This window comes from Cetorhinus maximus, chromosome 7 (assembly GCF_964194155.1).
Source record: "Cetorhinus maximus chromosome 7, sCetMax3.hap1.1, whole genome shotgun sequence".
Taxonomy (NCBI): domain Eukaryota; kingdom Metazoa; phylum Chordata; class Chondrichthyes; order Lamniformes; family Cetorhinidae; genus Cetorhinus; species Cetorhinus maximus.
The window spans coordinates 135,083,765-135,099,625 of record NC_135885.1 but is presented as its reverse complement, the minus strand read 5'-3'; the positions used below and the strand labels follow the sequence as shown (position 1 = coordinate 135,099,625).

At 40.0% G+C, this 15,861-nt stretch overlaps 1 protein-coding gene across 2 annotated transcripts in view; it reads left to right on the top strand.

The window, feature by feature from the left end:
* pibf1 (progesterone immunomodulatory binding factor 1) overlaps positions 1-2,114 on the top strand; it is a 129,469-nt gene extending 127,355 nt beyond the window's left edge. For both annotated transcript variants that reach the window (XM_078545990.1, XM_078545991.1), the window contains one exon: positions 1,515-2,114. In XM_078545990.1, coding sequence (XP_078402116.1) covers positions 1,515-1,568 — 54 coding nt within the window. In that variant the 3' untranslated portion in view covers positions 1,569-2,114. The remainder of the gene's footprint in view (positions 1-1,514) is intronic.
* Positions 2,115-15,861: the final 13,747 nt, after the last annotated feature.

Below are 15,861 nucleotides of genomic sequence, written 5' to 3'. Positions count from 1 at the left end.
ATGAAAACTGAAACATATGTGAACACAATTTTGATGTCATATATATAATATATATATATATATAATATATATATGTCTGTGTGTATACATACAATTTTCCAAATTTCTGTTTCACATTTTCACAGAGTCTCAGTCTCTCACATTCTGCTCCACAGAGACCATTTATTCAAGGTTGGGAGCATACTATAGGGAAGGGTAGAGCATATACAGATTTGCTTAATAAAAAACATTGTGCTAAAGGTACTGACAGAACATATCCTCTACATCACATCAGCAGAATATTTTTGAGCACGCTAACTGCACATGCTGCTTACAAGATATTACATCCATATGCTGCATTTAATAACAGAGTTCAATAGTTTTACGTAGAAGGGAAAAGCTGGATAGAAAACAGAACAATGCACTGGCTCCTAGAATAGCAGTACCTAACACATAGATACCAGAAGTATCTAGGTAGGTTTATTCGAAGTATCAATCTCCGGATTTTTACTAGTACTGATCTTCAACCTTTGAGATAATAGTGGAGACACGGAAAAAGACTCCTCATCAGGAGGAATTCCTTCTTTCAGATGGCTGTTAGTCTCTGGAATTCTCACCTCCCCAGTGAACAGTGGAGGCTGGGTCATTGAATATATTCAAGGCTGAGTTAGACAGATTTCTGATTAACAAGGGAGACAATAGTTTTGAGAGGCAGGCAGGAAAGTGGAATTAAGGCCACAATAAGATCAGCCATGATCGTTTTGAATGGTGGAGCAGGCTCAAGGGGCCAAATAGCCTACTCCTCTTTCTTATGTTTTTATATTCACCACATTGACTTCCGTTGATTCCTAGAGGTACACATAGGCTCCCTCCAATGCCAGACCTTGCGTCTGCTTAAGGCCTCATACCTCATACTCTTTCGCTCTCCACAGATGTTGCCAGACCTGCTGAGTATTTCCAGCATTTTCTGTTTTTATTTCAGATTTCCAGCTTCCACAGTATTTCACTTTCATTTTTAAATTTGTTGCTTAGTTAGTGGATAAATTCTCAACCAGAGCAAACATTCTTGGCATCAGCAACTTGAGATATGTACAAATCAATGACAGCATGCAAATAAACAAGATGCCACGGTACATGCTAGTGTGGCCCATGAACTTGGACTCCCCTGCTTTATGTAATAATTGGGTAACTAATTTTTGTGTCAAAAAGAAAATCTGCAAGGTACCTCCTAGTACTACCCTCTCCTTAAATTGCACTGTGGATGGGTCTTTGATTTTTTTTTACCCCCATTGGTGTAGATTCCTCGTTATTCGAGTGTGTCAAGGTATAAGTGACTTCACCATTTTCAGTAGATCCTCTCATGATCGAAGAGTCCAATGTAAGAAATGCATGGGCGTCCACAGAACTCACAGTTCACGTTATTTTTATTGGTGCTTGGTGGGGTGGGGAGCTTTTTTACCCCTAAGGGATCCCTTAATAGAAAATGGATCCCAGATTCTATGTTCTTCCTAATTTGAATTATTTTTTTCTTGCAGACAAACAGGGAATGTCCTGCCTGGTACAGAAAGTTGAAGCAGAAGAATACTTGACATTTTTGATGGGCGTTTAAAGGACCTTCATAGGTTCTGCACTTCTTCATCCTACTAATTTTCAGTAACATGATCACACAACTGAAAGTGTGGGTTTCCCAATTCAAGTGCTGTGATTCAATTATATGTCTGTTGTTTGTAAAAGACTTGGGGCGCATTTACACTGCAACTGTTGGTGTGAAGCTTAATGCTGCAGTAATAGTGTAAATGTAACCTGAATCTGGAGTCAAGGCTTGAAACCAGAGCAAAGTAAAGTGAACCTCCTGGAGTAAGGAATTTCTCTCCACTTTGCTTCATTGTGAGTTCAAGCCTTAAAACCCAATTTGCACTGTATAAGATTAGCATCGATGTAATGCACCGATACTAAACTTGTAGTGTAAATACGCCCTTATTTGTACAGCTAAAGGGAAGGTGGGTTTACACAGCTAGCGGTGTTATTGATGTACAGCAGTTTGTTTTATTGCTGTGGGTAACCAAGATATATTTGGGACGTTGCACAGTACGTGTTTAAAAAGAAATTGTTAATAAAGGTTTTATTTTCATTTATATCTGTTTACTACTTTAATGGTGGTCATGTGTTACAGATCACTCAGGGAGTCCAAGTTGCTGTGGCAGCATGCACTTTTATATGCATGTTATAGTCTGGAGCTATAGATAGTGATGGTAGAGGCTCCAACTTTCTTTCCATCACATGGCTGACCAGGAATGTCTTATCGCCTGCCATTGGTGTGTATTGGAAGGATTTACAGGTAGATAATCAACCTGTTTTGCCGATTTATGAACAGTCAAACCCTGGAGTGGACTCAATCCGGGAACCTCTGGCTCAGAGGCAGGGACACTACCCACTGTGCCACAAAACCTCTGTTTACTATTTTACATGGGTGTAATGCTTTAATGGCCAGTTTACCAATATAACATTATTTTCAAATGGCTAGTTGGTGTTCTGCTAATGCTTTGTTTCGCTTTCTCATTTCCCATTTGTGACACCACTGTAAGATATATTTCCGTTGTGTTGTGGTATATTGTAGAAGTAATAGATTTAATTATTGGAGGCTTTAGATTATAATTTTGCCTTTTTTTTGCTGGTAATTTTCCTGTTTTCTTCCATCTTCCCCTTGTTTTGCACCACCTACAGTCTGGACTATAGGCCACAACTTCTTCTAGCCCTCCAGTGATCTTGCCCTGAGGAAGCCACAGCAAATGTGACCTGGAGGCATTTCTCTTTCCTCTTCCTTACTTATTAGTACATCTGAGATGGGGAACTCGATAATTTGAGAGATTGAATCTCCCTACCTCATCTCAACAACCTACATATTTCTGTCCCAACACAATGCCCACCTCACTACTGTTCATATTTGTTTTAACATTTGGTCTTTAGTTATCTTTTATATCCCATGTATTTAAGAATCTCCATGATTGTTTATTTCCAGAACCAAGGGACAATATTTGCATGATAAATGCAACTGGCATTTCATATTTGACAAGGTAACCATGAACCAATACCAATCTGCAGCCGGAGTTGTTGCATATGTCTTGCATAATGTCCCCAAAGGAGACAAGTATGTACACAGCATTCACATAGGCACATAATTTCATTCATAAAGCTAGTGCATTCTAAGGTTTCATGCCAAGAGGTTCAAAACATCCAAGTGTGGTGTAATTCAACCTGTCTGCATTTCAAAGCTGACCTTTACAAAGGGAATAATCCGCAACATCAAACCAATTTATCATTCACATTACAGGAATAGACCAACAACACAAGGAATTTGAGGTACTTTTGCTCAATTAGAGATGGAGGTTCTTATTTGGGTTCTACAATAGTCCCATTCACATTGTCATCTGATTGTTTATTTCACAGCTGCAATTTATTGTGGACTAGAGCCAAACCACATTGAGTCCTGTCTGGTGTAGTACAAACTTAATTAATTGCTGTGTAGTGACATTGATAGTGTGAACAGGTAAAATGCAGTTTCAACCAGGGTCTTAAGGTTCATGATATTTTGTTTCCCCACCCCTTCAATTACCTCTGCTTTTCAACAACAGCAGCTTGCATTTATATAGCACCTTTAACATAATAAGATGTCCCAAGGCACCTCACAGGAGCGTTATCGGCCAAAATTGGGCACTGAAACACATATAAGATATTAGGAGAAGTGATGAAAAGCTTGACCAAAGTGGTAGGATTTTTGGAAGGAAATTTGAAAGTTAGACATTTGGAGGCACATCTATCAATAAAAGTTCCATGTACTTTCATGGAAGTACAAGAAACCAGAATTGGTGGAGCATCGTGTTCTTGGAAGGGCGGGTGGATGGGGTGCGGGGGCCAGTAGGGGGGTGGTTGTAGGGATGGAGGTGGTTACAGAGATAGGGAGAAGGGAAGCCATGGAGTTGATTTTAGCACCCCCACCCCCCAAAGGTGCTGAGACCTTTGGTTTTGGTTCCATAGGCAAGGGTCACCCCTCCAATTCTTCAACCCTTCATTCTTCAGAAATGAGCCCAGAGGGCCAGTTGCACACTCAACCACATATACCTCGCGCCTGATCTCATCCAACTTACACATGCAATAGTTGTCAAATAGCACTGAAGAGAGCATTTTCCTTCCATTACGCAGAGGTGTTGAAGCCAATTGTAACACCCCCAAAGCCAACAGCCTTGAGATCAGGTAGCTCAACACCGACCAGAGGTTGAACCTAAGATTTTTGAATCTGTATAACCCAATTTGGCTGCAATCACTGTACTTGAACTAAAACCGGGAGGAAGTTTATGTTTTCATGTATTTTGGTGCTTATTTTTATTTTGTGAATGCATTCGGTGTTACGTTTTACTATCATTGAGTAGAAACTTATCTGCATGCTTGTTATTTACTAAGAATTCCGGCGCTTGTGCTGCAACTTATTAATTTTGTAAATCCTTTACTTTGTCTAAACTGTAAAATTGATTGCTGTGTGTTGCACCCATTCATGGTAAAATTTAATTCAATAGTTTATTTGCAAACACTGTTACGAGCCCATGTCCCTTTATTTTTGAAAAGATAATCTTTCAACTGACTGGAAATTTTGCAATCTGAACTGAGACAGAGCAAACTGCTTAAAAAATGCAAGGCCACATTCGAATGTGAAGGTGAGAAGCAAACAAATCATCCTCAGGGGAGCGTGAAGAGAGAACCATTTCCTATCCAGATACCCATCAAAACTCATAACTGTCTAAGAAAGAGAAATTAAAAATGCAAAGTACTGGATATTGAAACGCTGGCTGCCACAAACACACCCAAAACCTCTTTGGAAATACACAATGGGTGAAGTATTTCAAGGCAAGGCTGCCCAGCCACTAGAGAGAAATTGCAAGTGACACAGGTGGTATCAAGAAAGCCTTCAGCAGTGGAAACAGGCTGAAGGCTGCTCTCTCTCTCTCTCCTTCTCTCCCTTTTGGAATAAGTGTGTTGCCTGGCTTGAGAAGTCAACTCTACCAGAAACCTACCAGCGTAATAATCGCAACATCATCTACATCTGACGGCATCCAAGAAACCAGCACACTTCAAGGACAACCAAAGGACACTTGACCACCACCAATGCGGTCATTTTGAGCCTACATTTCCTTAGCCTTCCTGCAGCCGAAAGCACATTTATGCCCTTGCATAGAATTTGCGCAGCACTTTTGAAAAAGTTATGGTGATGCAGCAATAGAAAGCCTGAAGAAAATCAGGACCTTTACCTTTGTAAAGCATATATGTTCTGAGTTCTTTAATTAAAAACCCTTAAAGATTGTATAGCTTTTTTTTAAAAATGCAATTAATTTTTGGCAAAATTATTCATTTAGTGCATACAGTATATACAGTTACATACTGGAAATGATGCAAGAATTTTTTGAGTAAAAACAGAAAATTCTGGAAATACAACAGGCAGAATCCTTGGGGAAAGGAACAGAGTTAATGCTTCAGGCCCGGGATCTTTCATCAGAACTGGAAAATGTTAGAGATGTAACAGGTTTTTTTTAAGAAAGTGCACAAGCAGGGAAAAGTGGAGAGGGGAGCAAAGAACAAAAGAGAAGTTTGATGAGGTGGAAAGCAGAGATTAAACAGAAAGGGGATGATTATGCAAGGCAAAAGGGAATGTTAATGTGACAAGAAACAAAAGATTGGCCTGGAGGTGATGTAAATGGAAAATTATGATTATGATCTGAAATTGTTGGTAGCTGAATCTGTAGAAAGTCAGGTCATCTTTCCAGATGGCATTACAGCATACCTGCAGGAAGGTGCAGCCGAATTTCAGGCTACTGCCCTTGTGCTATATGGTAGCTACAAAATATTCTTAATACACTCAGCAGCCTGACCTGCCTGGCACCCCTTTGCCTTCCTTACTTCTCTGAATCCATGAAAGGGGCTTCAACCACATTCCCACTGAAGTTAGGGCAGTGCAGTGGCAAAAAGTCTAAACAAATTCAGGGCCAAAGAGTTCTTGCACATTCAAACAACATTTTAAATCACCTGTGTTATTCTGAAGACTAGATAAGCATTGGAGATTGCAGCACACTGGAAGGTTGGTGTGCTACATATTTCATAACACGATTAACATAGAATTTACAACATTGAAACAGGACATTCTGTCCCTTGTCAATGTATATGCTTCACATGACCCTCCTCCCACTCTATTTCATCTCCCCCTATCAACATATTTTCCTGTTTCTTTCTCCCTCATATATATCTAAATTCCCTTAAATGTATTACGCTATTTGCCTCAATCACTCCATGTGACAGCAAGTTCCACATTCTCCTCAAAATAGAGAAGTTGTTCCTGAATTTCTTATTGCATTTATTAGCGATTATCTTATTTCATTATTGTCAGCATCCTTCCATCTACATGGGATGATGGACATTCAGCAAATCCATTGCTGATGGAATTGTTTCACAAGTGTGATGACCCTTGCATTTCGGAGAAAAGCCTTTATTTTCTTTTTGTGTGATGCCCCCTTTAATTCCAAAGTGAAACCAGGGAGTATTCTGAACCAGAGGTAATTGATTTCCTGGTTATGACTTCAGTAGGTTCCAAGAAATGTCCATGTTACCTCAGCTTGTAATGAGGATGCAAGTTGAAACAAAAAGTAAATAGCTCGTTGGATTTTGAATTACAATTTGTGTCTTGCTGAAACAGGATCAGTTTCAGGGGGGAAAAAAACAGTTCAGAACAGGCAGTTCAGGACACAGAATTTGTGTGGGGTAGGGGGGCTAGCTGGGGGCAGAGCTCTCTACAAATAGACCAGTTTTTAGTTTGGCAGTAAAATGAAAATGCAACTGCCGATGCTCTTGGTGAGGCAATGTGTGAGCAAACTGTCTGTTTGTACCAGAGAACCAGACCATGAAACTTGTACATTGGTTAGTCGGTTAAAAAGGAACTCTGGATGGCTATGCCATCAGTACCGTCATGACCTAAGTGAGAGAGGGCTCATGGACGTGCATCTTGTTGATGTTAACCGTGTCTGGGGACTTCAGATTCAGCTGTTGGTGAACGCGACTCAAGGGCTGAAACAATTGAATGGGAGGCAAGAGATCCTTAAAAATGGAGAACAAAAACAAAAATACCTGGAAAAACTCAGCAGGTCTGGCAGCATCTGTGGAGAGGAGCACAGTTAACGTTTCGAGTCCGAATGACCCTTCAACAGAACTCAAACATGGTGGCTGAGTTGAAAATTGCATGTGGTGTTGCCTTTGTGCGGGAAGTAATGCAAGTGTTTGTAATTACGTGAGGCGTGTAGTTGCATCAAGCATTAAAATGAAATTTACCTTTTTATTTGAAATATACTTTGCCTGTTAATGTTTGACCTATGTCGTTTTGTTCGTTTGTTGCAGTAAAAGTTTTAAAAAGCGAAATCTTGGCCATATCTTTTTTTTTGTTGATGCCATGCAGATTCCTTTCTTTTAAAATTGGCATTGTTCTCTACAGGAATTGTAACACAAGATGCACTTTTGCTGATGGCTGTAGTGACCAATCCATTAGAGGCAGAATCTGCCACAGGCACCACATAGGAGGTGCTTATTAGGTGTGCTGTGGGTTGCAGTTTTCAGCACTGGCGCCTGTTATCAATCTGCTGTGGCCACTGATGGTGCATGCCGGTCCAGAGGTAATGTCGCCATTTCCCTCTTGGCTGATGTCTCCCATGATGAAAATCAATGTTCAGGGCCTTCGTGTCACCTTTGCAAGCATCTTTGAAGCGGAACTTTGGGAATCCTACTAGTCTTCTGACTCCAGCTATCCCGCTCTACAGAAAATCCTTGGGAATGTATCAGTCTTCCATCCTGCAAATGTGCCCAAACCAGCGAAGTGGCCTCTGCTTGGTGAGTGCTAGTATACTTGGAGATTTGCCTTTTGAGAGGATTGTCACATTGTGATTTTTGACCTTTCATGAGATGCCAAGAATGTGCTACAGATATTGAAGATAAAAATTGTTGAGCTTCTTTCCTTGAAAAAGAAATAACCTGACCCTTAAGACCAAGATGCTGGTTTATGAAGACTATGTTCTCAGAACCTTGTTGAATGGCTGTGAAGGCTGGTTGACACCATTGTCTTATACTTATGAACTTTAATTTTGGTTTTCCCCACAAGTAGAAACATCTTTTCTATGTTTACCCTATGGAATCCCTTCATAATTTTAAAGGGCTCTATCAGGTCACCTTTCAGCGCCAGTCTGTTCAGTCTTCTCTGATAATTGTACCCTCCCCGCTCTGGTCTCATCCTTGTAAATTTTTTTGCACTTTCTCATGTATTTCTATATCTTGTGCATTACATGGAGACCAGAACTAAGCACAGTCCTCTAGGAACGTTGTATAACAAAGGTTCTATATAAGTTTAACTTCAGTTTTCTGCTTTTGAATTCTGCTGCACTATGTATGAACCCCAGTGTGTTGTTTGCACTTTTTATGGCTTTGTTAGCCTACATTGCTTTATTTAAAAATTCTATCTGCACCTCTACATCCCTTGGGGCAATGAAGAGTCGGGCTACACTACCAAATCTGCTTGGGCCTCGTATAACTGGCTAAAATATTTAATCTGGGTCCTGTGCCAGGTCTTGTGACTTTGGTGAGGCTTCACTAACTGGAGAAGATAAGTTAATGGAGGTCCTGAAATCCAGCCAGCTGAAAGAGGCTTTTGAAAGGGAGATGGTTTCAGCTCCTGATAAAAGTATTGGTCAGTTTTGTGTGTAAAACTATACTTTGCTCCATGCATTAGCTATTTTTGCTGGAATGTCTGCCATTTTATTTGCATTTTGTTATATTTGCTATCCAGGGGTCGATGATAGGGCCACTGCTTTTCCTGATATATATTAAAGACCTAGACTTGGGTACAAGGGAACAATTTCCAAATGCATGGTTGACACAAAACTTGGAAGTATTGTGAACTATGAGGAGATAATGATGAACTTTAAGATGACATGACAGGCTGGTGGGATTGACGGACAAGTGGCAGACTTAATGCAGGGAAATGTGAAGTGACTCATTTTGGGAGGAAGGATGAGGAGAGGCAATAAAAAATAAAAAGTATAATTTTTAAAGGGGTTGCAGGAGCAGAGGGATCTGGTGACATATGTGCACAAATCATTGAAGGGCACAGGGCAGAGAAAGCAGTTAATAAAACATACAGAATCCAGGGCTTTATAAATAGGGTCATAGCGTACAAAAGCAAAACAGTTATGAAAAAAACCCATATAAAATGCTAGTTTGGCCTCCAGCTAGAGTATTGTGTCCAATTCTGGGAAGCGCACATTAGGAAAGATGTGATTAAAGAGATTGCAGAAAAGATTCACGAGAATGGTTCTAGGGATGAGGAACTTCAGTTACATGGATAGATTGGAGAAAATGGGGTTGTTTTCCTTAGAGAAGAAAAGATTGAGAAGATTTGATAGATGTGCTCAAAATGATAGGTCCAGGCAGATTCAAAAGGGAGATACTGTTCCCATTGTCAGAAGGATCAAGAACCAAAGGACACCAATTTAAAGTGTGACGACCACTTTAGGAGGGATGAAATGATTCCCCTATTTTCTGACCAAGTTTTAATGAACTAGTAGCTCATTCAAATTAAGGAGAGGAACTATCATCAATTTGATGTAATTGCCAATGATGGGATTGATAGTAACTGATAATGAGGAATGCAGCTATTAAATAGGTAATTTTTGTTTTGCCAAAGCTGCCACTTAATAAGCAGAGAGGACTATCAAACTGATCAGACATACAAAAATTGCACAATCTTAAAAAATGTCTCTCAACTACCACATAAAATTCATTAATTAGTTTAAGAAATACCTGAAAGATTTTTCCTCAGATGTGTCTGTCCATTTATTTGGAACTTGAGTTGCAGCTTTAACCTGGGAATTGGTGCTGGACATTTTGAATTAATGTGAACTTCCATATATATATATACTATTAGTTTTGCTGTAGGGGCACTTGAAAAGGTTGCACTGTTTTGATTGTAGTGCAACTGGGTTTTTAACTGTGTACTAGGTTTTTATTACTGATGTACCTCTCTGGCCCTGAAAAACTGATTTTATATTTATGAAATGTCAAATTTCCCCAAAGTCCACATAAAAAAAAAAATTTTTAAAGTAAGTTTGTTTATGATTGACAAATGAGTGCATGTAAAACAGAGATAGTGAGAAAGATATTTTGGCAGTGCTACACAAATGCTAGCTACATAGATAATTGCAAATGCAGATAGTATTTAAAACTATAGACTCACTGATGTTTGCTATCAACCTGGATTTGGCAATGGTATGACAGAAAAACTGGCAGTGCTTGCCATCAATATAACTGTAAAACTGACAGCAATTTCTAACCTCTGGAAGTGAGCAGTTAAACATAGGCATCCAGAAATTGTTTTCAATGTTTCTCTGCTCCACCACAGGGTACATTATTGAAGTCCCCACAGTTGGAAATCTTCTGCAAACAACTGAATTAATGTGAACTTCCAGATATAACTATTAGTTTCGCTGTAAGAGCATTTGAAAAAGTTGCACTGTTTGCATGAGGTGTTACTTGATTTTTAACTGTGTACTAAAATTTAATTACTGATTAACCTCTCTGGCCCTGAAAAACTAATTTTATATTTATAAAATGTCAAATTTCTCCAAAGTCCACATAAAAATAAATATTATTATTAAAGTAAGTTTGTTTATGGAAGTTTGACTTCTTCATTAATTCCATGTTTACATCCCAATTTTTATGCTGTTTTCTTTTTGATGAAAAAATAAAGGATAATCAGTGCATTTAACTTCCGAGTTTGCTGTCTGTGAGAATTTGCTCTCTGTGCGAATTCTTCAGAATGACTCACTGCTTAACCTGCTTAATAACATCACTGTTGCTGGGCACCAGAGGATTACCTACAGTTAGCACCGAAATCGAGTTAGTCACCAAAAGTTGAAACCAAGACCACAGAGATCGCTAGACCTTTGTGGTCGGCTTTCTTCAAGCTCAGTGGCAAGTGCCATCTCTTCACCACTGACCAAAAAATCCAGGTCAATGATCAACTTATGCATGTTACAGATCATAAATTGGTTTTATTTATTGTGATAGAACTTTAAAATACATGGAAGAAATATAGAGCGCTTCGGTTGCCTAAGTGTGTTTGTTGGAAACAGAGGCGACATTTAGACCTGTTTGGAATGTAGCCCTAGTAACCATTTGAAAGAATAAGCCTCGTTACAGGGTAGCAGGCTCTTCTATAGATTCTGTGGAGACAGACTGATTTTCTTTGTTCTAAAGTTAGTCAACTGAAGTAAAGGTACTTCTTGAATGGATTTGAGTCTAGCATCTATTATTAGGCTGTCAGGCTAAATGCTAGCCTGTTGCCATTGTGTTTTCTCTTTGATAAAGGCTTGTGAAACGTGGGACTCGAGTATTATTCAGGCCTGACAAGTGGAAGACCCACAGAGTGTCTTTGAGGCTAGGAGTTGATTGACAACACCTTACCCAAACAGGGAAATGGAGTTGGCTGTTTTCCAGTGGTTTTTACTGGGACCATTGGGATCAAGATGAACTCTGGTGATTAAATGAAACTTCACATAATTATAGGTACTAGTTCCAGTAAAGCAGTATTAGAATAGTTAGTGAATTGTCAAACCTTTTGTTCATTCTTTGCATAACTATGGATGGACAATAAATGCAGGCCTAGCCAGCGACGCCCACATCCCATGAATGAATTTTTTAAAATGCAAGATGTAAGTTACCTATAGTGAAATTAGATTTGCTGCATTAATTTTTGGTTGCAGTCTAATTGTTATTTTTAATAAATTTGCATTGTAGTTTCTAATCTAAACCATGCAGTCTGATAATGCTTAAGTTTCCATTATATGAGGACTCGAAGGATACATGAAGTGGCTCATGCCAATTCCAGAAAGTTCTTACTGTCCGAGGGTTTTCTGTTCAATCCTTTGTCAATGTTACTTTGCCAAAAATTTTGTGTATGAAGTCATACTTCAATGCATAAGAAATCAAGGCCTTCTCACAAGAGTGATATTTTTATTCTGAGCACATGAGGAATATGTATGGACTAAACTAACATTTTAATTGACTTGAGTGTTTGAAGAGCTACTGGTAGAAATTATCACGAGGTAGAGGTACAGGTCAGTGCTGTAAGTTTCATTTTACTGGAAATTGCTAAAGCTTTCGTTTCCATAGAAACAAAACTAATGGAATGATAATTCCTAGGTGATGATATCTGTACCTAGCCCTGAAAGGAGCCATGGATAACAAGGCCTCAGCCATTGTGGGAGGGCAAATGCTCAATACTTAAAACAAGCGACCATACTGCAAACGAAAGCAAAATACTGCAGATGCAAGAAATCTGATATTGAAACAGAAAGTGCTGGGAAAACTCCAGGTCTGGCAGCATCTGCGCAGAGAAAAACCGAGTGAAGTGGCTTTCAGGACAAGGACCTTTCTTCAGAAGTCACCTAATTCAATTCCCCTGCTTCTCTGTTGCTTGACCAGCAGCCATTGTAGGTCAGTGAGCACCAGGTTAATAGGGGAATGGGACTCACTGCGAATTAAGACAAGGGCAGCAAAGTTTTGAATGACCTGAATTTATGGTAGAATGTGGGAGACCAGCCAAGAGTGCATTGGAATAGTCAAGTCTAGAGGTAACGAAGGCCTGAATGAGTGTTTCAGCAGCAGATAAGCTGAGACAGGGGTGAAGTCAAACAATGTTATGGAAGTGGAAAAAGTTGGTTCTTGTGATGACATGAATATGAGATCGGTAATATATCTTGGGATCAAATGTGACACCAAGTTTGCGAGCAGACTGTCTTAATCTCAGACTGTTACCAGGGAGAGGAATGGAATTGGTATCTAGGGAACAAATTTTGAAGTGGTGACCAAAAATAATGGCTTCCAGTCTTCCCAATATTTAATTAGATGAAATTTCTACTCATCCGATATTGGATAAGCAGTCTGATAAGTTAGCAATGGTGACGGAGCCGAGAGAGGTGGTAGTGAGATAGAGCTAGGTGCCATACACATGAAATTTGGATGATGTTGCCAAGAGGAAGAAGAAGAAATATAGAAGAGAAATTAGGAGGGAGCCAAGGATAGATCTTTGGTTTTCCTGAGCTAATGGTGCAGGAGCAGGAAGAGAAACCATAATAAGTGGTTCTCTGGCTACGATTAGGTAAGAATGGAACCAGGTGAGAGTTGTCCTATCCAGCTGGGCTCCAGTGAAGAAGCATTGGAGAAGGATCGTGTGGACAACTGTGTCAAAGGCTGCAGCCAGGACAAAGAGGGAAAGTTTACCTTTGTCATAGCCACTTAGGATGTAATTTGTGACTTTGTTAAGAGGAGCTATTTTGATCCTAACTGATTGATTAGAAAGTGATAGCATCAACCATCTTTGGTAAGATTAGAATCACTACCTACAGTTGACAAGGTATGTGCTTATAAGTCCATAGTGGGCAACTATGGATAAACCTAAGTTTTTTTCTTTATTCATGGGATATGGACATCACATTTGTTGCCCATCCTTACTTTCTCCTTGAACTGAGTGGCTTGCCAGGCCATTTCAGAGGGCATTTAAGAGTCAACCACATTGCTGTGGGTCTGGAGTTCCATGTAGGCCAGACCAGGTAAGGATGGCAAATTTCCTTCCCTGAAGGATATCAGTGAACCAGATGGGCTTTCACCAACAGTCGATGATGTTTTCGTGGTCACTATTTCTGAGATTAGCTTTATATTCCAGATTTATTAATTGAATTTATATTCCACTGGCTGCCATGGTGGGATTTGAACCCCTGTCCCCAGCCTGGCCTCTGGATTACTACGTAGATCAATGTAGATCATTGTGTCAGAGATGGCATAACTCTGTACAACTTGGCTTGTGAAGCAGAGGAGTGAGGACAAATTGTGCTGACACATTGAAGTATACAGCAACTCCCTGAGAGTAATGGCTGTGGCCAAAATGCCTTAGAATTCATTTACGCCTGCATTGATTTGCTTCTCATTTCAATCATGCAATGCCTTGAAGGAATCTGCAAAATCTCACATCTTTAAGATGTAGTGCCAAGGCAAACAGAAACCTAGAACAATATAATAGTGGAGAATAGGGGAAAAAAGAAAGACTGAACCAGCAAAACCACGAATATATGGAACAAAATCAGGCCACGGCTACATGTAAAGACAGGCATGTAAGATTACCATTTCCCTTATTAAACACTTTGATTGCTTTAGGCAAGGCTTGTGCTGTGGACAGATCCTTTGTCAAACTTAAAATTGCTGACCAAACTTGATTATTGACTTTAGTGTTTACAGCTCCTCTAAAACCAACTTTCCTTTCTTTACTTGTCCCATTACTACCGTCCCCTGTCATTTAATCAGTCTCGCCTTTCAGCCTATCACAGACCTTCCCCTTTGTTCTTCCCCTCCCCCCTTTCCCTGCCTCTAAAGCAGGGTGACCAGTTGCCCCCTATATGAAGGGGTTGTCTCTTATTTCGACTGTCCCATGTCTCTCTCGAGGGACGCCTTTGTCCCTTTATTTCGAGGACAGCCCGTGAGCGACTGAGCCTGGGAGTCTCAGTTGAGCAATTTGAGCAGGGCTACCAGCCTGTGAGTCGGTCAGCCGAGGGAAGATAATGTTGTCACTCCACAAGATAAGTTGTAAGTTTTGGTTGCTTTAAACCACAAACCCCGCCCCACCCCCCTCCACCCCACCCACTCTTGTGGTCACCAGCAACAACTCCCCCCACCCTCCCCCGCAACCCACTCCCAGTCCCACAGTTGAAGTGTCCCTTATTTTGTTTCATAAGCGTTGATCACCTTGTTCTAAGCGGGCTTAAAACCTGTTGCGCGATGATTTTATTCCCCCCAATTCTGACACAAGGTCACCAACCTGAAATGTTAACCACAGATGCTGCTTGGCTTGCTGAGTTTTTCTAGCATTTTCTGTCTATGTATTTAATACGGGCAGGCATGGTAAGGGGAGGATGCGTGGGGATGGTCCACAGCAGTCAGGAGAGAGGTTGAAGCTCCGGGCTGTAATACGGGCTGGGTGGGGTCAAAATATTTCAGTAGATCAATCTTGAATTTAGCCCTCTCTGTTCAGACACAGGCGTATATACTCTGGTTTTATTGCTTTGGATAGAGCTTGTCATATCTGCATTGTTCTTTTAGAATCCTAAAAGATTATTCCAATGTAAATCAATATCTATGAATCAGAATATTGCATTCAGCTCGTTCTTTCACCCAAAATAAAATCCTGGAACTCCCTCCCTAACAGCACTGTGGATGTACCTACACCACATGGACTGCAGCGGTTCAAGAAGGCAGCTCACCACCACCTTCTCAAGGGCAACTAGAGGTGGGTAATAAATGCTGGCCCAGCCAGCGAAGCCCATATCCCCATGAATGAATTTTTTTAAAAGTTGCAGACGTAGGCATTTTGTAAAGTTATTGTTTACTAAACTCTCGTTTTATGTGTACCATTGACTTTCAAGCTTTTGATTTAAAAAAAGGTTAAGGACCCTTCAGTACAATGTCCCCTGGTAGAGCTCCAGGCACATTTTTGTGGTTAAAAGGGACTTCAAATATGAACTGTTACATGTATATTGTTATAAGTACAAGCATGTAGCAAATTCCAATTTCTCATTAAAAATATATTTTTTAATGAACATATTAAAGGTCAAATGGTGAAATAATAACATATTTATATCTAGCCAGCTAACTATCTATCATTATTATAACATTGTTGTAAAATCAAAATCTCTTGTTCACGTTTTGTTCACATCAAGCTGTCACACTTAATCATGGTCAGAAATATTCTAACCA